The sequence below is a fragment of the Sceloporus occidentalis genome, unplaced genomic scaffold (assembly GCF_023333645.1).
Source record: "Sceloporus occidentalis isolate IW3139 unplaced genomic scaffold, rSceOcc1.0.p SCAF_1, whole genome shotgun sequence".
In the NCBI taxonomy this organism is placed as follows: domain Eukaryota; kingdom Metazoa; phylum Chordata; class Lepidosauria; order Squamata; family Phrynosomatidae; genus Sceloporus; species Sceloporus occidentalis.
In genome coordinates this window covers 147,244,142-147,270,009 of record NW_028316981.1, presented here as the reverse complement: position 1 = coordinate 147,270,009, position 25,868 = coordinate 147,244,142, and the positions used below count along the sequence as shown (strand labels likewise).

At 41.0% G+C, this 25,868-nt stretch overlaps 1 protein-coding gene across 1 annotated transcript in view; it reads right to left on the bottom strand.

Moving 5' to 3' along the window:
* FAM20A (FAM20A golgi associated secretory pathway pseudokinase) overlaps positions 1-25,868 on the bottom strand; it is a 68,387-nt gene that overhangs the window by 8,139 nt on the left and 34,380 nt on the right. Inside the window, exons 2-9 of the mRNA XM_089540457.1 lie at positions 16,249-16,430; positions 14,061-14,111; positions 12,833-12,911; positions 11,591-11,683; positions 6,475-6,590; positions 3,891-4,071; positions 1,335-1,444; positions 383-464 (exon numbers count right to left, since the gene is read on the bottom strand). Of these exons, the coding sequence (XP_089396583.1) occupies positions 383-464; positions 1,335-1,444; positions 3,891-4,071; positions 6,475-6,590; positions 11,591-11,683; positions 12,833-12,911; positions 14,061-14,111; positions 16,249-16,430 (894 nt within the window). The remainder of the gene's footprint in view (positions 1-382; positions 465-1,334; positions 1,445-3,890; positions 4,072-6,474; positions 6,591-11,590; positions 11,684-12,832; positions 12,912-14,060; positions 14,112-16,248; positions 16,431-25,868) is intronic.

Below are 25,868 nucleotides of genomic sequence, written 5' to 3'. Positions count from 1 at the left end.
CACAGGTATAGCTGTGTTAGTCTCTAGAAGCAGTATGTAGAGAGATCTTGTAGCACTTTTGAGACTAACTGATAGACAAAAATTGGCAGCATGAATTTTCATAGAATGAATCTGAGGAAGCAGACTGAAAACTATGAAAGCTCATGCTGCCAATTTCTTTCAGTGAGTCTCAAAGGTGTTACAAGATCTCTCTAACACAGGTGTTACTCCAACACTCCACAATGCCCACCTAAGACACGGGATTCCAGCAGGACACAAAAGTACTTGCAACTCAAATCAGTGTGTATCAGTGTTTGGTAAGCCTTAAACTGTATGAGAAGGCTATTGCTCCAAAACGTTCCCATTCTGTCCTGAATTCTTACGGTCTCACAGGGTGCCTTACCCTCTTGCGTTGTCCAAGTGGAGCAAAAAGCCATCGTCTCCAAACTTGGTGAACATCTCATAATGATGACGGTCCATATTACCTTTCCAAAGAAAAAAAAAGAGCAGAAAAAATTAGCAGCCCCTGCAATTAACGTAACCTAACTGCTTGACGGTTGTTGTGCACACACATAGTATTCAGGGTATATATGTGTTTTAACAGCAGTTTTAATTCCAAGGAAGAAAAAACTTTGGGTAACCATCATCATGTCACAACCAGATAAGTGTTTTAGGTGTTCACTGCAAGCTTTTGAGTCTCACAGAATTCCTCCCTGAAGCTGGAAGTTCAAGGTGCAGACAGGCAACTGAGTCAGCAAACACTGACTCGGTTGCCTGTGGGCATTTGGTCCGCTGCTAAATGGACAGAATGTTGGTCTGGGTAGGCATGGCTCTTCATATTTTCTTCCCTACCAAGCAGTGATGCTGTCATTTTGAGTGTTATAGTATGTGCATAGCTAACATGTGATGTGTATTGGAAAAGCACCTGTGTTTTGCTGGTAGTATGCACATGCTGTACTTGTATTGAATTAGTTTTCTGGTTACATACCACATGGGCTCATGCATTAGATCACACCTAGTATAAAACACTAGGCCAGGGAGGGGAAACATGTGACCTTTCAGATATTTTTGGATTTCAACAACCAGCATTCGTCACTCTTGACTATGTAGACAAGGGTTGGTGGGAGCTTTACTCTAACATCTCACTTCCTGCATTATTGGCTGCAACATCTTCCTCCAACCTGGTGCCATCCAGTTATGTCAGGCACAGATCTTTAAGGGATTCCCAGGCTAGCTGGATTCCACATAGTAAGGGGCTTTTTCAGCCTTAGGGTCAACATGTCAAATCAATAAGACCAGAAATTAGCTCTCAATCAAATCAACAAGACTGGCTGTTATTCAGTGTTTCTGCTTACCTATTAAGAAGTCAAAGATTGCCATGTCAATGATATTGAGTAGCCGGGTGCCACTGCTGTAAGGATAAATCTCCTTCACTGTATTGCAATAAAGTGGATTCATTTCCCACCTGCAGAAAATATCAAAGGGTGGGAGGACTGAATTTTAATCCAGAATCTTTCATGTTCATTATCTGTTTTTGGAAAGAATGGGCAGGGAGGATATATTTACTGAGGCCAGTCCATGGTAAAGATGGTCACTGTTTGTTTTGCTTCTGAATAGCTCCCATTTTTCTTCTACAATGGTGCTCATTTCACCCCTTGCCATAAATATACCCCCCATGGATTCATATCTCAACCTGTCTTTTACTCTGTAGGCAGGTAAAAGAGTCAAAATATCTGCCAATGTCGGTGTGAAGAGCCACCTACAATTTGGTGTCTCTTCATCATTCCTCATGTCAATATTGTTTATCTTTTCTCACCAGTTTAAGACATGGCACACCTCCATATGTGCTTCATTCTTTGTTCTGCTCCATCTTATAGCAAATGTTTTTAATATTTTGGCCTGCAGTGACTGAGTCAGCATGGTGAGTAGTGGTTTGAATATTGGAGTAGGGCTCTGGGAGACGAGTGTCTGAATCCCTGCTTGGTCTTTGAAATCCATTGACTGACCATGGGCAAGTCATATTCTCTCAGTCGCAGAGGGAGACAAAGTCAAAGCCCCTCTGAACAAATTTTGTGAAGAAAACCCTGTGATAGGTTCACCATAATTAGGGTCACCATAAGTCAGAAATGATTTGAAGGAACAAAACAACAGACAGGGGCTATTTTTCTTTTCTTCAGCAGTATGGCTGTGAAATCTATACAGAGTATAGATATTAAATTAGGGACGGGGGGGGGGGGGATGAGCAGAAGGGCCAAACATCATATACATATGCAAATATAGATTACCAAATGCCATAGACATGTACAAGAGCACATGATTCCTACTGGAAATAGCTATGGGGATTTTTTTAGCTAGGTGTTTGTAAAGGGTTCACTACACATCATCTATGAACATTAATTAGGGCACTCTTTGAATCACTCTCTCTTAGCTGAAACTGAACAATTTAATAGGCTGGTTAAACATCAGCAATGGCTTTTTCCTGCCTGAGGTGGAAGAGCCAGAGAACATACACATACGTGAATTCAAGGCCACTTAAGTTACTTTGGCATCTGCCACAGGAAATCCCACCACCATATTTCCCTGACTCTGGAAGCAAGATTCTGTCAAATGACACAAATCAAATAGGCAATAGTTTGTTGCCCTTTCATGATACCTCAAATCCACCTCGCTGTATCTAATCTTAAGGCTAGCCCTGTTAATTAGACAGGACTTTGCATCTTGTATTTGCAAGGCAAGGAGTTGGATTAGATGGGCTGTGCAGTCTCTTCCAGCTCCATGATTCCATGGTCCGTATGTGCACACATGAGCAAGGAAGGTAGCTTCTGTGTACTTTTAGCCATCTGCTTCTTGCTCAGCATGTTTGGAAATATAAGAAAGTTACAAAAGCAGCTGGCTTGTTCAAATGTGGGTTGGTGATGAGGGCAGGGAGTCCTAGTGACTGCACCCACAGTAACTTTCCAAATCCTGCTTTGGCCACTTGGAGAGCAAAATGATCAGGAAGAACCTTGACTTCTTGGACCATTGTATCTGTATTTGTTTAACCTTTGGATTCTCTCCAGGCTTCCACTTAGCAGGTCACATAAAGAACTGTTTTCTGGTACATATTTAACTTGCTACAGGAGCACTCTCCAACCTGGTCCATTACAGATGTTTTGGTCTACTTCCTTCATCCCCATATAGGTGCCAGCTGATTATGCTGACATGGGAGCTGCACTCCAATACTTAGGAAAGACACATAGTTGGGCAAATCTGGGCTAGGCTAATCTTTCACTGGCCTGGATGCTATTTCTTTTTTTCAGCCACAGAAAATCCACTGAATCAATTGTTGAATTAGTGGGTCAACTTTCCATTACATCGCATTTGTTCAATGAGTATACTTCTACTGGAATTACCAGCAGGATTGAGGCCCCTAAGGTTTCCATAAAAGCATCTGTGGTAACCATCATGTCTTTTGAATCTATTCCAGTTGATTTTAGCTGGAATGTGTCCACAAATCTTGTTTTATTCTGTTTGTGACAAGCTGTTTCCCAAACTCAGTGGTTTGAATCCTAATGGATAGTCCACAACTGTTTGTTGTGTTCCTTCAAGTATTTTCTGACTTATGGAGTCAGACTTATGGAAACCCATCTAAAGAAGATCAATTGATTCAATTATTGAATGAGAAACCAGAACACAGACCCACAATCCTATGTGGATCTACTCTATCTGGAAGTAACAGATGTGTTTAATGGGGATCTGCTCTCAAGTACACGTGTACCATTTATACAACTTAACAGTAAGTCAGAAATACTATTGACTTTTGAAGAACCAGTGTGCACAAAAATTTGTCACAGAGCATGTGTTTTAAGGTGCTGCATATGAGAGCAATAGTAGTAATAGGCAAAGAGAGAGAGGTCCATTTACCCACTTACTCCTCTTTTCCAGCAAAGGTGTAGGATCGTATCCATGGGTTGGGGATGGAGAGTCTGGGTGCCAAGTTGAGGGAAGGCAGGAAAACAGAAAGGGATCCTTCCAGCAGGTGAGGGTTCCCACATACAGCATATTCAGTCTTGCACATGTAAGGGCACTTGGCAAAGAAACAGACATTGCTGGCTATGGAGAGAGCAGGATGTATGAGTGACATGGCTTATAGAATGGTGCTCTATTTCTAGAATGGAAAGAAATCAGCTTGGGTGCTTCAGCACAGTAGAAATAATGCAGTTTGATACCATTTTAACTGCAATGGCTTCATCCTATAGAATCCTGGGTTTTGTAGTTTTGTGAAACACTACCTCTCTTTGGCAGAGAAGGCTAAACTACAAATCCTAATATTCTATAGGAGGGGAGCTACAGTACTTAAAAATGTGCCAAACTCCATTATTTCTACAATGTAGATATACCCTTTTGATAAAATCCTATGATTAGTTTTCTTTTTTTCTTTTAAGGGATAGATATTTTAGCCTTCGGGATTGTAAAGTGACAAAATCTAATATTACTTCTAAGTGCCATGTGATGGAGTGAGGTCCCATCACTAGTCCCAGCTTAGCAGTTCAAAATCATGTAAAGGTGCAAGTAGATAAACAAGTACCACTTCAGTAACAGTGTTCCATACAGTCATGCTGGCCACATGGCAATAGAGCCGTCTTTGACAATGATGGCTCCTATGGCTTGGTAACAGAGATGACCACCACCCACTACAGTTGGACATGACTTGACAATCTTGTCAAAGGGGAAACCTTTATCTTTAGTATATTTTGAATATCCACTTATTTGTAATAATTATAAAGTGTAACTATTTGTTAGTGACTCACACGTTGTGAACATTTGGGATTTAGGAGTGGTGGCAATGTTGCTGTCAACCCTGTAATCCATCGACCTCCTGAAATGTCTAGATGCTGACTCTTGCTCTTCCTCACAGATGAGTATGAGGGAAAATTTGCTAAGCAAGTAGTCTTTACAGAGGATAAAGAAAACATGCAAACTCTGTGCAAATGGTTGCATATGCAGACCCCTTGTGTCTTGTTTCTGTCTCTTGCATACTCTTTGGGAAACTGGGACCATTTTATAGAATTTCCATTTTAATTAAGAAATAGCTTACCAGTATGCAAAATTCTCTGTTGTGGCTTGTGTGCTCCCTTTCCCCCCTGCTCCAAAGTTAGGTGTAACTCTCACATTTCAGCACTTTGAAACTTTGGCCAGAATTCTCTATCACAGTTTATGATACACAACTTTACTGTACTTAGACCATGTCTGTACAGGCCAGGATACTCCAGGAGCAGCCCTGCCCTGTTTCCTTACTCTCCATTTCTACACCACGACAGTTGGGTAGGGTTGCCATATTCTGTTCCTCATATCTGGGCATATAATTTACATATTATAAAATTATTATAATTGTGTAAAATATTAATTTGCATTATCATGCAAATTCAATACACTAATCATTGCACTTTTTTCTACCATTTTGTTTCAACCTCAGAATCAGTACCAAGCTAAAAGCTCTTTTTTCCTTATTTTCCCTGCTAGCTAGTATAAATGGAGGGAGGCTTCCAAGCAGCTCCTGTACTCCCTTTACTCTCTCAAGGCTGTTTGGAAATGAAGTTCCACCATGTTGCTTAGCCCTGGGTTGAAGCCACCAACACAATCACCACACAACACAAACCCATCTCTGCTCGCTTCCTTTCTTTTCCTGCCTTCTAGGCCTATTGGGAGAAGGTGGGGAGGGAATGGAAGAATTAGGTGGCAATGATACACCAGTGTAATAGCAATCGAAGCCCAAAGGGAAGGATGAGGCTTCACCCAGTGCCAGTCTTCCTGCACAGTTTCCTGCTTCATTGCCACTGCCACGTTTTAACCCACCCATCAACGTGTGAAGGAGAAATCCTGGATTCAGTTGTCTGGGACTTTTTTTAGTCCCTCCAGTCTGGAATTTTCCAGGTTTTCTGGGACAAATTGCAACCATATGCAGTGGCATCCCACTGAGCCACCCATGAAGCTGGAACGGAGGAATCCGGAATAACAGGTAAGTTTTTAAAATGTAGTTTAAGGCTGTTAACCCTGGTTCTGTTGCAGAATGTGCTGGACATCACCTGGACTGCTCAATCCAGAACCAGAGTTTGGGGAGTGTGTATTCTGAACAGGGGAAAGCCAGAATGCAGTGGGAAGAATGGGCCTTTTGACCTGTGCAGACAGGGTCTTTGCTTTGTAGCAGAGGCATTAAGAAACCCTGTTAATCAGTTGTGCAGAAGTGTAATGGAACCTGGCAAGATCCTAATGGACACAAGCAGGTGTCCTGATTATAATGGGAATTAATTGTATTGGTCCCAATGCGCATCGGTCACTTTCCTGGCCCCTCTATGCAATAACATAACAGCAGTCCTTTACTGGATATGGATGCTATGAAACTACCCAATTCTGTTTCCCACATACATAAGTCCACTTACTAAGATGTAAGTTCCCAGCAGGATTCTGACTGATGTTAACCTTTCCCCTTCTGCAGACAGTGATGGTGAAACATACCTGGTGAAATAAAAAAAACACTCTGGAGGATTTCATTCTTGGTGATCTCTAAGATTTCCTTGGTAATGTTGATCATTCTTCCTACTACTGGAGGGACACGACGAAAATCCAGGATTCTGAAAGAAGGAAGGGGAAATATTTATGACAGTGAATGGAAGAAATAGACTCCATTTGCTAAGCTGCTGAAAGAAAGAAGAGTTCATTATCTCATGTGAAAAATGAATACACTTCCTGCACCAGATCCGGCCAGCATATCCTTTCTATTAAGTAAGTGTCTGTAATAAGATTCTAGCCAAACAGGGTTGTCTTCTATGATGTCATTTCCTGTAGTTCCCAATGTGGAGAATGTGCCCAATCTATTTCCTGAATACACTGTGAAACATTGACTGTTTTCCCAGCTGTAGATACCTTTGGATATGGTCATCTCGGAAGAAACAAGAAGCAGAATGGCCAATTTTGCAACGAAGGCTGATATGGAATGTAAGTTAAATATGAATAGGATTAAACATTGTGCCAAGTACTCCATGTGGCAGAATGGAGATACGGTATGTAATTATCTGGAGATTGACCAAGGGGAAGATTGCGCCTATTTGGCATCTACTATCAGGTAGAAAATGTCAGCTGCCTCCTTATGACAAGACAAGGAGCAGTTTTCAGTATCTGGAACAGATGGAATAAGTAAAGATAATTTCAAAATGATATGTGGTGCAAGGCAAAAGTACTAATTGTTGTGCAAGACTTCCAGGAGGGAATTGGAGGGGAATTATCATCTCCCTTATACATGTGTGTGTGTGTATGCATGCCTTTCAACTAATGGCAACCCTAAGGCAACTGTATCATGGGGTTTTCTCAGCAAGGTTTGTTCAGAGGGGTTTTGCCAGTGTCTTCCACTGAGATCCTTTGCACATAGATATGGGCAAATGTGAATGTATAGGTTCAGAGTGTGCCCTTCCATATTCTTAAATCCAATGGTTTCTCCGAACTACAGGAAATATGCTGAATCAATGGGCTGACTTACCATTCAGCAGTTTATTCAATGTGCATAGTCCTAGTTGGGACAAGAAACTGGGTTTTTGCTTGTGTTTTTTAATCATTTGTGGCTTGAATCACAACAGCGGAGGTCATGATTTGCATGTAAAAGGTCCCAGATTCAATCTCAGGCATCTTTAACTAAGGGCCTTTTCACACTACGTGATTATAGGCCCATGATTCTACTTTAACCGCCTACTATGGAATCCTGGTATTGGCAGTAAAGGGAGGGGGCCTTTAGATTGCTCAGCCAGGGGCTCCTCTGGCATCTCTGAGCAAACTACAAACCCCAGAATTCCATGGGATACAGCCATGGCGATTAAAATGGAATTATAGCACTATAACCGTATAGAATAAAAAAGCCTTTGGTTTGAAAAAGACTATGTTTGAAAGACACCACTAGTCAGTACTTACCATCTTCCTATATCCTTATGCCCTTCAGATTTATTAGATACTTTTCACACTACACATTTATAGAACTATCATCCCATTTTGACATTGCCATGGCTCCATCCTGTGGAATCCTGTAGGGTCTGTAGTTTGGTTAGAGGTACCAGAGGAACTTCCTGGATAAGAACTCTAATGACCTGGACCTTATGTGCAAATCCAAGGTTTCCTTAGGATGCAGCCATGACTGGTTAAAGTGGAATCATAGTGCTATAGCTGTATGGTGGGGAAGAGCCCCTGGTGTACAACTTTCCAACAGTTTCACAGCACAGTGAAAGCACACATGCCAAAAATTGGCATGATCAGCAAGGCATCACCTGCTCCATGACCTCACCATACCTGGGAAGATGAAAGGCAGAACAACCTCCCCACTCTCACCTAAAATCTCTAACTGAAGATAACCATGGCATCCTCACTCTTGGGGTGCCACATAATGAGAAGACAAGTGCATTCAGAAGAATGCCCTGATTTTCAGGATTGGGGGGAGGAGAATGAGGTAGGGCTTAGGCAAGATTGTCTCTCCCAAACTGTCATGGGACAGGCTGCATGTCAGAAGTTCCTCTCCCGTGCTCTAGTGAGTCTTCTCTGTAGAAAGTTCTCCAAAACCATCAGCTGCCAATGTCTACCAGTTATGATGGCTATATATTTCCCCCAGTCTATTGGTGTCAGTATGCCTCTCCATATGAACCACTATGGAACATGAATGAGAGTGCATCTACACTGTAGAAATAGTGCAGTTTGACACCACTTTAAGCACTGCAGCTCCATCTTATGGAATACTAGGGTTTGTAATTTTACATGGTCTTTAGCTTTCTTTGCCAAAAAGTGCTGGTGCCTCACCAAACTATAAACCCCTGGATTCTGTAGGGTGGAGCCGTGGAAATTAAAGTGGTGTCAAACTGCATTATTTTTTACAGTGTAGATGCATCCTGGGAGAATGTTTCTGCACTCCCATCCTGTCTGTGGGCTTTCTTTTGGGGCATGTGTGGGAGCCTTTGGTCTGATTGAGTAGGAGTCTTCTGTTCATCCTGCAACAGCTTGGAAAATCCTTCGAAGTGGGAGCTATTTGTACTGTCTAAGCTGATTCATACCACAAAAATTGCAAATGGTGCTTTGGGGCTTGGTGGTATTTTTTCAGCAAAAAAAAACAAAAAACATCATTGGTTAGTGAGTCAGAAACCACCAGGCAGACTGACTAATATTGGCACAGATGCCACTTAAAATGTCCCCAAGATAGCTGGAACTGGTATTTTAGCCTGTCGCTAGCTAAGCATCAAACAAACAAATAGCAAATTGTCTTGGGTCTATGGGATACAGGCAGAGAAACAGAGAGAATCACTGTAGAAGCACCTGTAGAGAAACCTGACACATGCATTATGGACTGTGGAGTTGGAATGATCTGTGGAACAAGAAACAGTCTTATAAAAAATGCAGCACCTACCACTCTGGTTCCTTTTAGGGGTGATTCATTGCAACACCCTTGATTCCTCATGGCTAAGCTTGCTGAGGATAATGGAAGTTGTATTCTACCTCAGTAGCACACTAGGTTGGAGAACTCCAACATTTATTGTTAAAACATGTTATCTGATTGTTCTAAAACACTTTTAAGCAGAAAGGAAAGAGTTTCTCATTGAGTAGAGTAAAAAAAGGGACTGCAAATAATTCTTAGGGTATTAGAATTAATGGATTGAGGGAAGAAAATACAGTGGACCCTTGTTATACGCTGGGGTTTGGTTCCAAGATCCCCCGGGTATAACAAAATCCGTGTATGTTCAAGTCCCATTAAATATAATGATATAGCAAAATGGTGTCCCTTATAAAAAATGGAAAATCAAGGTTTGAAATTTGAAATGCATACTTTTTTGGAACATTTTCAAACCATGTATGCTTGAATCCGTGTATAAAAAATCAGTGTATAAGAAGGGCCGACTGTACACAGTTGTCCTGTTAGTTAATCCCAACTAGAGTAGGCTCACTGAAACAACTGCTGAATGCTGGTAAATCAAATTGATTTAGTAGCTCTGGCCTAGTTAACAGTATTTAGGACAGTATTTTCAAAGCAAGAATATCAAACAAAACTATGGCTAAATTTCTTTTATCCTACTCTCTCGAATACTTCTAGGTTTAAACCACTCAACAGGTCAATTCTGCATGCTAAATGGGTAAGAAAGAGGTTGCCAGACCTCATTTCAGGCAATCTGTCCTCAGAATTGCAGGTGATGAGCTAACCGAAGGACCCGCCTAGTGTCTTCTTTCTCTGTTTTGTAGTGGGAAAGACCATTGTATGAAGAAGGTCCTAGTTCAATCTTCACAGAACTACTCACAGTAGACCATAATGGGTTGACAGACAAATACCCTAACCTGGTATAAGGCAGTTTCCTATATTCTTATTTATTCCCTCACATCTCCTTTAGAAAAATCCTACTCATCCATCAGGTAGAGAGGAGAGGAAATGACAGAACCAGAAGAAAAATGGGCAGAAGAATCTCCAAGTGCCTCATCTTCTGATGTACTTCTGGATAAAAAGACATGGCAGATCCTCAAGTACAGAATAGGCAAATCAGCATCATACGTGTGGTTTATAAACAGAGGTCTGTTCAGAGGAGATCAGTTTCTATATTAAATTGAGGTTTGGTAATCATGGTTCCTTTCCTAATGATACGTGACACACTTTCCATCATAAAACAACAAAATCATTAAGTTGGAAAAGGTCCTACAGGCCACTGCACCAGGTTGCACTGAATGGTCCTTTGGTGCCTTCCAGCTCTATGATTCTGTGAGTCCAACCTTAAGCTCAATGCAGGAAAACCAACTACAGCATCCTCAGCAGATAGCTGTCCAAGAATACCACCTGTGGTGGTGACACTTGAAACAATCTTTCCCCAAAAGGGAAATATATGTTAGGAATTGCTTACTGTGAGCAAGTTTATGAAGGTTTAGGCAGAAATGGGAAGCAAACAAGCAGGACATGAGGGCAAACAAGAAGGACATGAGGGCAAAAGTAACCTCCCTGCTGTGGCTCCCCACAAACAATTGCACAGATGCATATGAGCTCTGATACTGGAGATCATGCATAGTTATCATTGCCCAAAGTCTTTGGTAACATTGTCCTCCACCCCCCTTCTAAAGTTGTCCATGTTGGGAGCTGATTAAATTCAGGATCGGAGAGGCTGTGCAGACTGCACTGGATTAGGGCCATGGCAACCGCACGCTGTGGCCCCAATCTGGTCTTTCCAGGAAACAAAAAGGAGCGACAAAAAGTGACTCTTTTTTGCACCCTGGAAAGGGCACGATAGCTATGGCACCACAGCTTTAAGGCACGCCTTTGGTGCTGCATCATAAATGCAGGAACACCATGATGCCACGCGCCATGTGGAGTGACACGTGGCGTCATGGGGATGGAGTTGGGGCATGCATCATATGGATGCCACTCCCCAACTCTGCCCCCAGGAAGCCTTAATGGCTGGTCTGCACAGTCCCTGAGTCACTTCTTACAACAGCCATATAATGACCCTTATGACTACTCCATCCTTCATGGTGCTTTGACCACTATATTTATCCTTCTTTTCATCTTAAGCTGCAATGTGTTTTGTTTCCTGTTATGCAGTGGGAGAGGCAAGGAGACTGTTAGTGGAATTACCTGTCAAGGTGGAAGGCAGCTATTTCTGCATTGTGTCTCTGAAAGTCGACAAAATAGAAGAAATCTTCTGGTGTCTCCTCATCACGTTTCTGTCTGAAAGAAAGGGAGGGGTTATGAATCCTAGCCATTGACATCATTTCAGTATGAAGAAAGTATTGCACAATAGATACAGAAATGTATTTTCTTTGTTTGCTCCATTTTGACTCATTGCAAGGGTTGGGAAAAATCATTTTAAATAGCCTCACCCACAACACATTATTTGTTTTATATAACATATATTTTATTGCATTTTAAAACATAACAACACATAATTACACACAACTAACCTCAACGAACACCATACCCCATCTACTATACTACACTACTTCCCAGCTACAATCCTCCTCCCCATAGTACTCCTTAAACAAGCCATAACAATTTACACATAAACACATTTACACTAAACAAAACTAACACTAACTATTATTGACTTCCTACTTCCCAAATCTGAAAATACTAATGCTCAGGATATATTATTTCTCATCTTATCTTATGTTAATTTTATTTTATCTTTATCTATCTTATTTTAATCTTACTTCAGCCCTATATTATTAAACAAAATTGCCCTAAAACTCAGAAGTTTATCGCACTTACCTTTAGAACGGCCCCTGAGTGTTCTTAAAGGGGCCGTTCCTGGAACGGGAGGCTGTGGGGAAGGCTGTATATCGCACAGCGAGAACGCCGCCGCCAAGCATGCCCCTTCTGTTCTTGGAGCGTTCCCCAATTTTCGGGAATTTTCAGGAACATAAGGAGCAACACTTTTCTATATTTGGGGGTAAAAATCTCAGAAACCCTACTTTTGCAGGAAAGAGGGAGAGGGGCACAGGAGACTTTTTGGAAGACTGAAAAATGTTTTTGGGGTACATTGAGCCCACAAGGCACACTAAGGGGTGATTTCCATTAAAGATGCAGACCGCCAACTTATATCAGGAGAGCAAGATAATGAAAGAGTTTAAAGCCTCCAATTTCCCTTCCAGCCAGAGTGAGAACTCTGGATCAACTCCCCCAATATATGCTCTTGACTGATAAAATTCAATTGCCACTTGCGTGAATGATGGCATGTCTAGTTTGGTTTTTTTCTTGGCTTACTTCAGAGAAAGCTCTGGGATATTTCTTGTGTAATTATTCAGAGCAGAATTCCAAAAACCTGTTTTCTATCATCCTCACAATTAATACAGATGTTTTCAGGTGGAGTAAGCTTACCTCATAGGTTTGAACATGGCTTTCCCAAAGTCCTGGAATCGAAGAACAAGCTTCAGATGCACTCCACTGGGCTTGACAACTGAGAAATGAAAAAGTAGTTGATTCTTTTTACTAAATTAATCCTTTGCAGTAGTACTGATAATAGAGCAACTTGACTGGTAACAGTAGTCTGGATGGCGCATTTGTTTATAGGCAGGGTTGCCAAAGCGAAAACTGGAAAGGGTTTCTAGTTTGCATAGAGGTTTGGATAGAATTTTTAATACATTCTAATTTTTAATGTGTAATGTTTAACTTTTGATAATTTTTTAATTGTTTTTTCAACTTTGTATCTATGTTTTAATGCTTTTGTATTGTTTTTTTTTACTAATATTGTTTTAAATTTGTTGTTAGCTGCCTTGAGCCCCTATATCGAGAGAAGGGCGAGATGGCGGCAACAACAACAACAACAATAGTGCTCCCTTTCATGGTTTGTAGAAGAGAACATTTCAGCAGTTAATTGGTTGTGCAAGAAGCAAGACCTGCTGAAATGTTCTTTTCTATATAACCATTAAAAGCAAATTAATGCTCTCCAGTTTCCACTCTGGTAATAAGTGAGGTGTAAAAGGGGGTAGATATGTGTGGCAGTGAGAGGGATTGAGAGGTTACTTCACTTTTTGTATATTACTGGCTGGAATCCTGTGAGGCAGTTGCAGATGTGTAAGCCCTGTAGTAACAGGGCTACATATTGACTGCCAGCCTATCCCCCCAGTTTCCCCCAGTACTGGGAAGTAGCCACTGGGATCAGTGGAATCTATTTTAAAGAGGTGCTTGAGAGGGCTGGTGAACCTTCTGGAGAAAAGGAGTGGAGGCGGCATTGTGGGGGATTACATAGACAGGGGGAGCCCATAAAGATAATCCCCTTTTACTCCCTCCACCCAGCCTCTATTGGATCCTGATGCTTCCTGTGAACAGAATAGCCAATGTGGATCCAAACCAATGCAATGAGGAAGTTTGAATACACAGATAAAAGAATTGCAAGGTAAGTAATTTATTATTCATGAAACAAAGAAGGGAATAAATTACCACCACTACCAAGGTTGTGGAAAAGATAAACATAACCACAGAGGCATATGATAAAGGCTATGGTATTAGGTGATGTTATTAAAATGCCTTTACTCTTTGCAGTACACAGGACTCCCATGTTGCATTGATCAAGCCAGCTAATAGAAACAGAACACAGTCTACTTACTTTGTGTGCAGTCACAGACGCCTAACAATGCTTTCTCATCCTGGCTGTAATCTGAAGTGAAAAAAGAAAAGCAATGGATAATCAGACACACTCAACAGGGATGTTTTCTTGAAAATGAGGTGTGTGCACATCCAACACTACTATTAGCTAGTGTGAGGCGGCTATCACAGATGCAGATGCTGAAAGGGTAGGAAGGTGTTGATGGATGGACCCAACGCCTCCTACATCAGTGAAATGGTGAATCCACCCAAGGTTGCTCTTTAAAGGTGTTGAACCTATTATGAACATAAGATTCAGCATGTTGAATCATTTCTTTAAAGTTTAGACTAAAATCCAGAGTTAATTCACTGCCTTTCATCCTCACGGAACCCATTAGCTGCCTCTACTATGCACTGCTAGGCAGCCTGCCCTTCATCCCGCAAACTGTCCTCCAAAAGCTGGGTTTCGAAGAGGTTATTGATCTATTACTAATGCTGGAGTAAGGTTCTTCTATGCACGGGACAGAATCAGATGAGACCTGGGAACCTTTCACAAAACACAATTATAGTGCTACAGTATGATTCCACTTTAACTTTGCGATGGCTGCATCTTATGAAAACCTGAGGATTTTAGTATGGTCAGAGGCACTAGATCCTTACTTGGCTATGGAAACCAGCTGGGTGCCTTGGACAAGTCAAACTTTTCAGTCTTAGAGGAAGGCAAATACAAACTGCCTCTGAACAAATTCTGCCAAGAAAACTCTATGATAGCTTTGCTTAAGGTTGCCATATATTGGAAATGGTTTGAAGGCACACATCAACAACTCACTCAGTGGAAAATAGGGAAACAGGGGCAGCTATTTTCACATCTGAAGAAGACTGGAAATTTTTTTTGCCAGTAACTTGTTCAACACGTGGCTCACACAAAACAGTTTGGAATTGACAGTCACAGATGGTATATACAGGACTGTGGGAGAAATTTTGCATTGTGTGTTTTATGTTTGGGTTTGTGAGGACTGCCAATTGTGTGGGTGGGTCTCTATGTATAAATGCCAGCAGGAAAGACCATGTGGTTTACAAGATGGTCCTGTGTACAGCTGGCATTGCATAGTGGAAGGAACAAATAGAAGTACATTTTTTTGCAAATAAATCTTCAACTAAATGTGGCTATGATGCTGAGGAAAGTTGCAACCATATCGGGTCTTTTCTCTAGTATCCCTATCTTCTGTCTGTATTTACTGAACAGCTAGACAACATTGTTGACAGCCCATTGCCTTCTAATTTTTGTGTGTGTTGTCCTCTGATTTTTATCTTCCATATCTGATGTTTTGTTGTTTGTTTTAATAAAATGAAATTACAATATCAGATTTGAATGTGGCCAGACAAAAAGCTATTGGGACGTTGAAGGAGTACTTACTTATAATTAAGCTTTGCACCTCATTTATTCATGTAGCTTATATCCCACCTTTCTCTGGGCTCCACTGATAGAATCAGTTTCATTATGGGAAGGATTTTATTTGATTTCACCCATTACTACTCCAGTGTCTATTTCTCTTCCCACACTAGTCCTTGTTATTACAGACAGCCCTCCGCATCTGTGACTTCAACTTTTGTGGATTTGATTATTAACTAATTTGATTAATATGTTCTCTCGAGAAATCTCTAGATCCTCCAGCATGACTCTGTGGTCAGCTTCTGTCAAAAATCATGCTGGAAGACCTGGAGATTCCTAGACAGAACATTTCTCTAGGTATTTGTAGGTCCTCCAGCACAATTCTATGGTCAACTTCCAGCTGATGTTAACCACAGAGGTGCCCTAGAGGACCTAGAGATTCCTACAGTGGTGTTCTTTCAGGTAAAAAAAAAAAAATAGCATTTTTTAAATTTGCATTTTTTGTTGCTTTCACGGGGGTCCTGTGCCCCTAAACCCAATGAATGTGGAGGGTCCACTATATTTTACTTCTATAAAACAGTGCAAGGTGGTAGATAATGAAAACATATGAATGATAGGATGGCACTAATTAACACCCCCTCCAAAAGAAACAGGAACAGAAATTTACATTGTGGAAATTAGGCAAAGCTTTTTGAGGAACAATTAATAGGCTATCCATCACTAGTCCCCCCCCCCCGCCACCCCCCAACTTGTTCATTGAATACAGTTCAAGAATACAACTCTTTGGCTGGCTGGACATTTGAGAAAGTCTATTTACCAGCACTGATGGTGTTCAAAACTTGTATGTCCTGCAGGAGTCGATCAACAGCTGGACTGGCCCTTGGATACAGGGCATGGCGATTAATGCCCAGATGGAACTGGAGCCAGCTTGCTTCCTGCCTGAGTTGCATCACGGAGTCCAAGGTCAGGTTGTGCTCCTCTCGGTAAACTTTGTGTCTCCTGAAACACACACATACATGCCCAAGATGGCCCATTTTACAGAAAGTGTGTACATTTGAATTCCCTTCCCTCTTATCAACCAGTTCAGAATAAGTTCACACGCTCAGTCTTAGTGGCAACCATCATAAGAGAGCCTTGTTATCTCCACATTGGCCCCAATTTGTAGGCAGTTCTTGAAATAATGAGTGAATCTTATTAAAGTTGCATGATCACTAAAGTATCATGAAAGTGTGAGGAGATGGAGGAGAACAGCAAGATCATAAGTGTTAACAGCTGATTCAGATTCATCTGATTTAATGAATCTAAATCTATCTGGGACTAGTTGGGATTTAGGGCATGAACTTTAGGCTGAAGTGGGGCTGGATCCAGATTTAGTGATACTTAAAGGAGCTTTTGAAATCAATAGATTCAAGTTATCCATTACTTCTTTCAGTCTCATTTATTTCAGCGGATCTGCTTTAAGTTTGTTTTCATCTCGGTTCAACTCAGTAAGTCTTTAAGCCTCTGGGCCATGGGCTTGAATCATGTTGCCCTCTAGATATTTTTGGAGCTCCCAGCATTCATTACCACAGCTGACTAGGGTTGCTAGAAGTTAAAGTCCAACAATATATGGAGAGCAACATATTATTTCCACCCTGGCTCTAGGCTGCACAGAAATTACTTTGTAGTCACCAAGCTCTAGACGCCATAGGCCCTGAATGGGCATACTAGTACCCAGGGTATTAATAGATTCATTTTGGATCATATTGTATTTCAAGAAACTTTTACATTTGCTGCCATAATCTGGGTCCTCCTATCTTTCAGCGGTAACTTTGACTATGCTTACCAATGGCTGATATCTCTGGTGGCTCCCAAAAGCTTATGGGCTGAGTGCAAGTCTGCTTTATGAGTCAATGGAGCAAGATCAAGATCAATAGAACAGAGCTATTGTGCTCTTGCAATTTTTTAATTTGACAAATTAGAATGGAGCTACCTATTTAGGGGCTGCAAAAGGTTAGATATGGGTGAAATCTTCTTAAAGGCACTGCATGGATTATACAGTACAAATCAAAACAGTCTTAAACTCAACAATGGTGAATAAGATCCATGCTATATTTTTAGAGGAACCAAACAGTGATGTTCATTGTCACCTCTTCTCCTTGCAATGGAACCTCTGGCAAATATAATACAAAATAATTTAAATTTGTAGAGATTAGGATTAATGGTCAGAAGGCCACTTTAAATCTTTTTGCAGATGACATACCTAAAACAGTTAGAAAGCCAACTCAAGAACTTTTGAACAGAATTACTGTGTTATAATCTTTTGGAACAGTGTCAGGGTTGAAAATAAACAAGTCTAAAATCTTATATTTGAATATGAACACTAGATTTAGAGATATTATTTCTAGAATAATAGGTATTCAGACAAATACATCAAGCATAAAATACCTGGTTGTCATAATTTCATTTTTTTTAGCAAATACGATTTTGCCTAATTACAAACGTTTAATTAGATCTAATACGTATAAAATAAAGAATAGGAAAAAACTAAATTTATCTTGATTGGATATAATTGCAGTATGCAAGATGACCATTCTGCCTTGAAGGAGTTAGCTCCTTCACACAATACCACTAAACATTCCTTATCATATGTTATTGCCATGGCAAAAGACAATTATGGACTTTATCATAAATATCCCATAATTTTGAAAAAGGTATTATTTCAAAATACAAAGGAAGGGGGATTGTTAACTCCTTGCATAAGACCATACCATGAAGCATTCCAGCTGAGGCAAACAATGAAAGTTATACTGAATCTCAGTGTGGATACTTGTGTGTGTGTGTGTTTTACTATAAACAGATTATCAACATTCTGAGAGAGCTGCCATTTATACCCATTAAATGTAAAAACTTTGCAAAGTTAAAAAATATCCTTCTTTAAAAATGTATTTCAAATATGGAAGAAGTGGCAAAAACATTTAATCTCATGGCTGTCATCACTGATACTATTCTTATGTCACCTTCTATATTCTGATTGATACACATTTTCTTGATTTAAAAACTGGGAATGTATCTGTATATTTATAGGACAACAAAAGACAAAGGCTCAAAGACAACAACAACTAGGCATTGTTTTTGATTCATGGTTTCAAATTCACCAGGTTTTACATATTATACCCCATCCTGGGGTACAGCTTATAATGAATCAATCATTCATTAACTACATTTGCATTGTTGATAAAACAATTCTGGATTTGTTGGATTAACATCAAAAATCTACTCAGTCTTGATTGAAAATACGTACAGTAAAGTAAATCTGTTCAAAGCTGGTCTGGGAAAAAGATCTAAAGCTGATAATAGAAGATAATTTATGACCCTCATTATGGAAAGCCTCTCCATTAAAATCAATTTCAACCAAACTACATGAACGATGTTTTAAAATGATTTATCCATGGTATAATACTCCACTAAAATTCAGTTACCATATATACTCGACTATCAGTCGACCTCATATATAAGCCGAGAACAAGTTTGGGGGCCAAAATTATGGATTTTCATATGACTCATGGATAAGTTGAGGGTAAAACTTAGGGGCATGTAGCAAAAAATGTAAAGGACACAGTTTACTGCCTTCATACTGAAATGTCTTATTCATATCCTTCTCAGCCTGATTCCTCTTGGCACCCCTTTGAAGGGAAGTAACAAAGAGGTGCCACCATTGCCATTTTTCTGCCCAAGCATTCAAAAAGGCCAGAAGCAACATCATGGTGGAAAGAGTAGAAGGGGTTAGTGCTTCTTTTGGGTGCTCCCAGGATGGAGTAAGCTCTTATCTTTTACCATTCTACTCAGAGAAGGGAAAGAGTTAAAATACAGTACTTACATTGACCCGTGGATAAGTCAACCCAGCTTTTTGCGGTTATTTTTTGACTAAACCTTCAAGACTTATACATGCGTCTATACAGTATATAAATGAGCAACAACCTGCCAAATGTTAGAAAAATTGTAATGCTATAGTTACTTCATTTCACATGTGGTGCTGTTGTCCAAAAATCTAGAGATTTTGGGTGGAGGTTTGCAAATCAATGAAAAAAAGATAATAAATAAAAAATTACACTTTCACCAGCACTGGGTTTACTCTCTTTGTTTTTAGAAGAAAATACAAATCTTATTAGTAAAAAACTAGGGGGTTTTGTTTTGTTTTTGGTCTTGCAGCTCCTACCGTGACTTGTCAAAAATGGAAAGGCCTACACAGTTTCACTTTGGATTGTTAGTATGTGAAGCTGTGGTCACTTGTTCTCATGGAAAAACTGACACAACAGGTTTACAACTCGAGCAATGAACTCCATGATGACTCCTATATTACACATAGGTTTCTGTTTATTTCTTTTATTAATAGAAACAGCCACAGTAATCTAGATCTACCTGGTGCTCATGTTGGTCTTTGGAATGACAACTTGAAGGCTGCAAAAAGAAATGTATGTCCATGTATGTGTGTATACGCTCACCTACACATACACATTACAGTGCTCCTGCACCACACACTGCGGAAAAAACAATAGTGCATGTGCCTGTGGCGCATGCACTGCACCCCATGAACGCACCCCACTGTTTTCAATGGGGCTTGAGCATGCATGTTTTGTCCCTTATGTGGTGGTGGTGGTGGTGGTGGTCTCAGAACAGATTCCCCACATAAGGGAAGGGCCCACTGTATATATGCCCACTGAATATATTCTGTAAATTTTATTTTGTTATGCTGGATTTTGTTAAGTTATATTTAGTTCAATAAAAAAGCTTTGTTTTTAATCAAAGGACAGAATGGTGTCAGTTAATGAATCACATCACTCTCCCATCAACCCATGTAAGAAAACATGTAGTCTATACGTTTGCTATAATTTTGAGCCAGCCATAAAATCACCAGGATGAGGAAGCCCAACATTTACTAGAAAAACAAATGCAAAATGGCATCCAGAAGCAATTAAAATAGTTTTGTGTGGTAAGTAGATACTTAAGAACATAGGTTAACTTCTTCATATGTTATGCTGCAGGACATACTGTGGTTTCAGAAACAGTTTTTCCAAACTGTAACAACCTGTCACCCTCTTACAGATATATATATATATATATATATATATATATATATATATATATCTTGTAACTGTGTAATCATGCCCAGCAACATTGGTACACACAGAGACTGTATTAAGAACAAATATGCTATAAAGAAAGCAGGATTAAGTATAGAATAATGTGAACTCAGCATGTGCCTCCATGATTTGAGAACCACAGATTACTTAAAGCCAAAACCAATAGGGAGAGAGCTGGAGCCAGCCAATCAAACTGAAGGCTGGAGAGGATAACTAGGTCCGTTGGGGACAGTTAGAGTCAGATAGGGATGGTTAGGGTTAGAGTCCAGAAGTGAGGGACTCAGGACACATACAGAACTCTGAGAGAAGGAGTTGCTGTGTAATGTGGTGTAATATCCGGTGGGATATTGTTAGCCTTGGATGCTAGTACAGAACTGAAGCGGGATACAAACCGCCAGTTTGAAACAGGGGCGTCTCTTCTAGATGCCCTTTACCCTATCACGGACTCAGTCCGTACAAAATGGCGGTGCCCTGTTCATACGGGCACCGCCATTTTGACGTAGCGGACACTCTGCGTCCACACGTGGCGCACCGGAAGTGACGCCACGAGTGCGCCCTTTGGCACTCGCGGCGCCTCTTCCGGGGCCTGAGAAGGAGCGCGATTTCCGCGCTCCTTCTCTGCAGCGTCTGGGAGCCAAGTCGTTTAAAGGCTGCGGTTCCTGGACGCTGCAAGCGGAGGCAGAGCCAGACTGCTGCTTCTCAGCGGTCTGTAACGCGTCCCCATTTAGGAAAGTAACCTAATATAAGGATTGTGTGGGTCCTGGGTAAAAGTAACTATGGATCTTATCGCATTAACAAATAAGCCAAATTCCATCTTGAATTCAGGATCCGGGATGCTCCCAGATGTTATCATACCTAAATCACCACTGATCTAGCAAGGATGCTGCCGTCCGAATGCATCCCAGGTCAAAGCCTTGCTCAGTCAGCACTTTTTTTTGAAGTGGGGGAGCTTCTGATTTCAAAAATTGGGCGGCTGAGCGAGGCTTTGACCCAGGATGCATCTGGGCGGCAGCGTACTGGCTCGATTGGTGGCAATTTAGGTATAACATCTGGGAGCATCCCAGATCCTGAATTCAAGGTGGAAGAGGTAAGATGGTTTATTTGTTAATGTGATAAGCTCCTTTTGTTTTCTGGAATAAACTGTAACTGTAATAAAGTGGAACCAAGAAAGTAAGACCTTGAAGTAAAAAGTGCATAAAACATCTCAACAAGTGAAACATTGTTCAAACCATTTTTCCAATAAAGTTTTATTATTGTTCACCTACAGGCTTGTCTGGGACATGAATAAATACTCATGCTACTGACATTTACAAATAGGGAATTAGTTTCAAATATAAGTTGGGCCCGATACAGAAGGGTGGGAAGCGGCATGCTGGCGATTTTAGAGTTCTGGAGCATGCAGCAACCGCATGCTTTGGAATCCTAGTCCATATGGACACTGGCATCATGGTGGCCTCCCGTCCACATGCGGGGCACCATGATGATGTAAGCACAGTGCAGCATCCGCATGTTATGGTGCCGTGCTTGCGTCATAGATGCATCACAGGGTGCTAATGGTGGATTGGTGATGTCACAGGAAGGAGCTCCATTTCAGAGCTCCTTTTTGGGGCGGATCATTGTTGCGGCTGTGTGGTTGCTGCGGCTACGATCTGGAGAAGAAAGGGGTGGCCTCTGGCCATCCCTTTCTTCTAATCTGAACTGGGTCTTGGTGTACACAAGAAAAATCAAGTGACAATCACACATAGGTGGTAGTGTCACAAATTAATAAGGTAAAGATTTTAAAAAGTATAAGTACAATAGGTGGCAGTGGTGTGAGAACAAAATCCCATTGAGCTGCCATTTGTGGAAAACAGTAAGTGAATGGTGTGGCATTGTCACAAATTGGTGGCAGCAGTGGGATAACAAAACCCATTGTGCTGCCACAAGGGGAAAAGAGTTAGGTGACTGTGTCACACTTGTCAAAGGTCATCCCATTGGTTTCCATGACCAAGCAGGTATTTGAACTCTGGCTTCCAGAGTCCTAGTCCAATGTTCAAACCACTATGCCATGTTGGCTCTCATAACTAATCTCTACTCATGGCTAATTGCCAGTGACTCCCTGATAGCCAAAGCCACTGTACCTTTCTCTGCCATTCGCTCTGGATTTGTCTCTGTCTAGGCTTAATCTGCCTAAATGCAATTCTGCAGTCATGAAACTTATTTCACAAAAAGGAATGCTACATTCCTTAAATTGGGATAGGTGCAAGGTTCAGATTCATCCAGAAAACTGCACAAAAACGCTGCTCTTTAATTACAGATAAACAAGAGACTTCACTTACAAGTGAGGGAAAGGAACTTTACACATGCTCAAAAGTATTCTCAGCTATATTATTTCTTTGCAATTTGAAGAACTGAAAACGCTTGGAGGCTGAACATTTTTGCGCTGTGACTTAAATTAAGCCCCATAGTAGGGACATGATGCCTTTTGTCTTCTTTCTGTGGTGCCTAAATCTCATAAATATTGTTGTCGCTGTTGTTGTTGTTCTTGTTGCTGTAGTGTGCCTTCAGGTCATTTCCAACTTATGGCAACCTTAACATGGGGTTTTCTGTGGGCTGAGACAGTGTGACTCACCGAAGGGCACCCAGTGGATTTCCATATCCAAGTGGGGAATCGAACCCTGATCTCCAGAGTCCTAGTCCTAGGCTCAAAACCAACACACCATGCTGGCTATCAAGTCTCATATACAGCCAGGCATTATATTTGATATAAATAATGCATGTCTTTCTAAGCAGCACATGCGGCTTACAGGACTGCATTGATAACAAACCAAGGGAGAGGCTTGGCTTAATTTTGTATTGTGGATTTGGCCCAATTTTTCTTTAGCTGTCAGAATCATAATGGGCACATACTGACACAGCACGAATGGGCATCCTTACTTGCCAAGCAGGCAGCTGAGTACCAGCAAGCTAAAACAATCTAAATTATATGGTACCATTTAGTTTGCTTTAACCATCAAATCAACTAGACAATTTTTCATGTCAACCCCATTTACAGTCTTCTGAGTCTTGCCAGGCAAAATAAAATGGCACAAACAATATGAGTTAAAAAGGAATCAAGTGTTGGTTCTTTATGGGCAGAGTCCAGTGACTTAAGGCAGGGAACAAAAGAAAATGGTAGGATAAACTCCTAAAAGTGTTTGTCTTCATTGTCCACAGTGGGAACCTCACAATGAATAAGTATATCTCCTTCAACATTTTCTATGGCTTTGCTAGCATATCCCAGGCTACATCAGTACATAGTGTGGATCTCTGTGTGTATACATACATGTGCTATGATTAAGCAGAAGAAATCCATCAGGAAGTGAGTAGGAGTTAGAGGGGAAGCAGAAAGCATGACATAATGGAATTAAAGAGCTCTTCATATGCACAGCCACTACTTCCCTACAATACTAGATTGTGCTGTTCACTTCCAAGATACTCACACCCCTCTTCTCCTTGCTGTAGGGTTGCCAAGTGAAATACAGGACATAGCTCCTGTTCCTTAAATATTGTGGAGAAAAGGGAATTTTGTGTGACAAGCAATATCTTCTAAAATCCTGTCTTTTACAGAATTATTAAAAGGTACTGGAGCCCTGTCCTGTATTTCACCTAGTAATCCTACCTTGCTGCCTCTTGAAACAATTCCCACAGGGGCTACTGGTGGCTCACATGCTGCTGTAACAGTGAATCCGCTCCAGGATGGTGTTCATTCAGGCTTTAAAGATGTTCTCCATAGTTCTGAACCCTATTCTGAAACACATTCAACACCTTGGATAGCTCATTCATAGCCAGTGAAAACCTAGAATGCATTCATTGTCCCATTGGCAAAGGAGCCTCCAGATGCCACTGCAAACCTCTTGAGTATTAGGGTAAATCCTCAGATCAGAATGCAAACTCCATGCTGTGAGACAAAACGTAAGGGGGAAATGACCATTTTATATGTGCACCATATAAAACTAGGAAGAAAAGGGGAGAGGGGGTACGGACCATGTGGTCCTCCAGATGTTAAAATGCACACCCACACCCACACACACATACACCACAAAACACCTATTTGTATGGCCCAGAGTGTTGTTGTTGTTGTTTGCAGCCATTCAGACTTGTTTTGTCCACTCAAGACCCTAAACCCACCTACCACATTTTCCAAATTTCTTCTTTGGCTGAAATGTCAAAATCTAGTTTAGGCATTCAGCTTAAAATTACATGCCTCTGCAACCCCATCATTAAGTTGTGATTTGAAGTTTCACACATATAAGGAACTGGGAATAAGGAGCCGTCTCCAGCAACATTACAGCCTGGTAGCAATGACTCCTTCTGGGCTTGTTTCTGAAAGGGTACTAACACAACATGTCTGACTGCAGGTTAAGTGCTGATTTGCTCACCTCTAGTCAGCCAAGCAGATGACACAACCTCTAGTGTGTTCACCTCTAGGAAAGGTTTGCTCAAGAAGAGTAAAACCACCAGCTGGGTGATGACCCTTGCTTGACCATCTTGAATATCAATTTGTAAGAAAGGCCTATTCACCTTCTTTAATGTCAGAAGCACATGCAGAGGGGCACTTGATAAGGGGTACAAGGAAACTAAAGGATCAGGAACAAACTAAAGGAGAGGTATGAAAAGATGACTCACACACACCATCTTCTACATTCCTTGGCTGCTCTGATCCTTTCATTAAAAGATATGCAATGCTAACTTTCCTTTCGTCCCCTTATATGCCCCTAGGCACAGCCTAAATCCACCCTCTGTTTTTTTTTTTTTGTGTCCTGTTGTGACACTAGACTTGGGAATTCATGGGGTGGGAGTGAGGGAGTTGGGGGCACACAGGAACAAGAGGAAGGGAACAGAGGACTCTACCAGGGATGGGAAGCTGTGGAAGAGAAAACCAAGTTCTGGCCTCTGGAAACACATCAGTCAACAAAATCAAAGTGCAGAGCATTTCTCAGGAATTGCATGCCGTGTCTTGTTATTGTTGTTCTGTTCTCCCATAATGGAACCATAATGGAATGTTTACTTTTAAAGCAACCACAGCAGAAGGAAATCTTGGGGGGAAATCTGTAAAAACTGTAGAGCTTCTAGGAAGATAATTTCAACAAATCTACAGTGCATTAAGAACCATGGCTCTCCTCCCACACTACTCCTGAAATGACATAATGGATGTTAGTCAGTCAGTGAGTTAGTTGTTGCAGCTCTTCCCAGCAATCCCTTGGATTCTGAAAATCCCTTGGATTGTAGGTTTTCTACCATCCTACCTACCGTATATACTTGACTATAAGTTGACCTCATTTATAAATTAAGG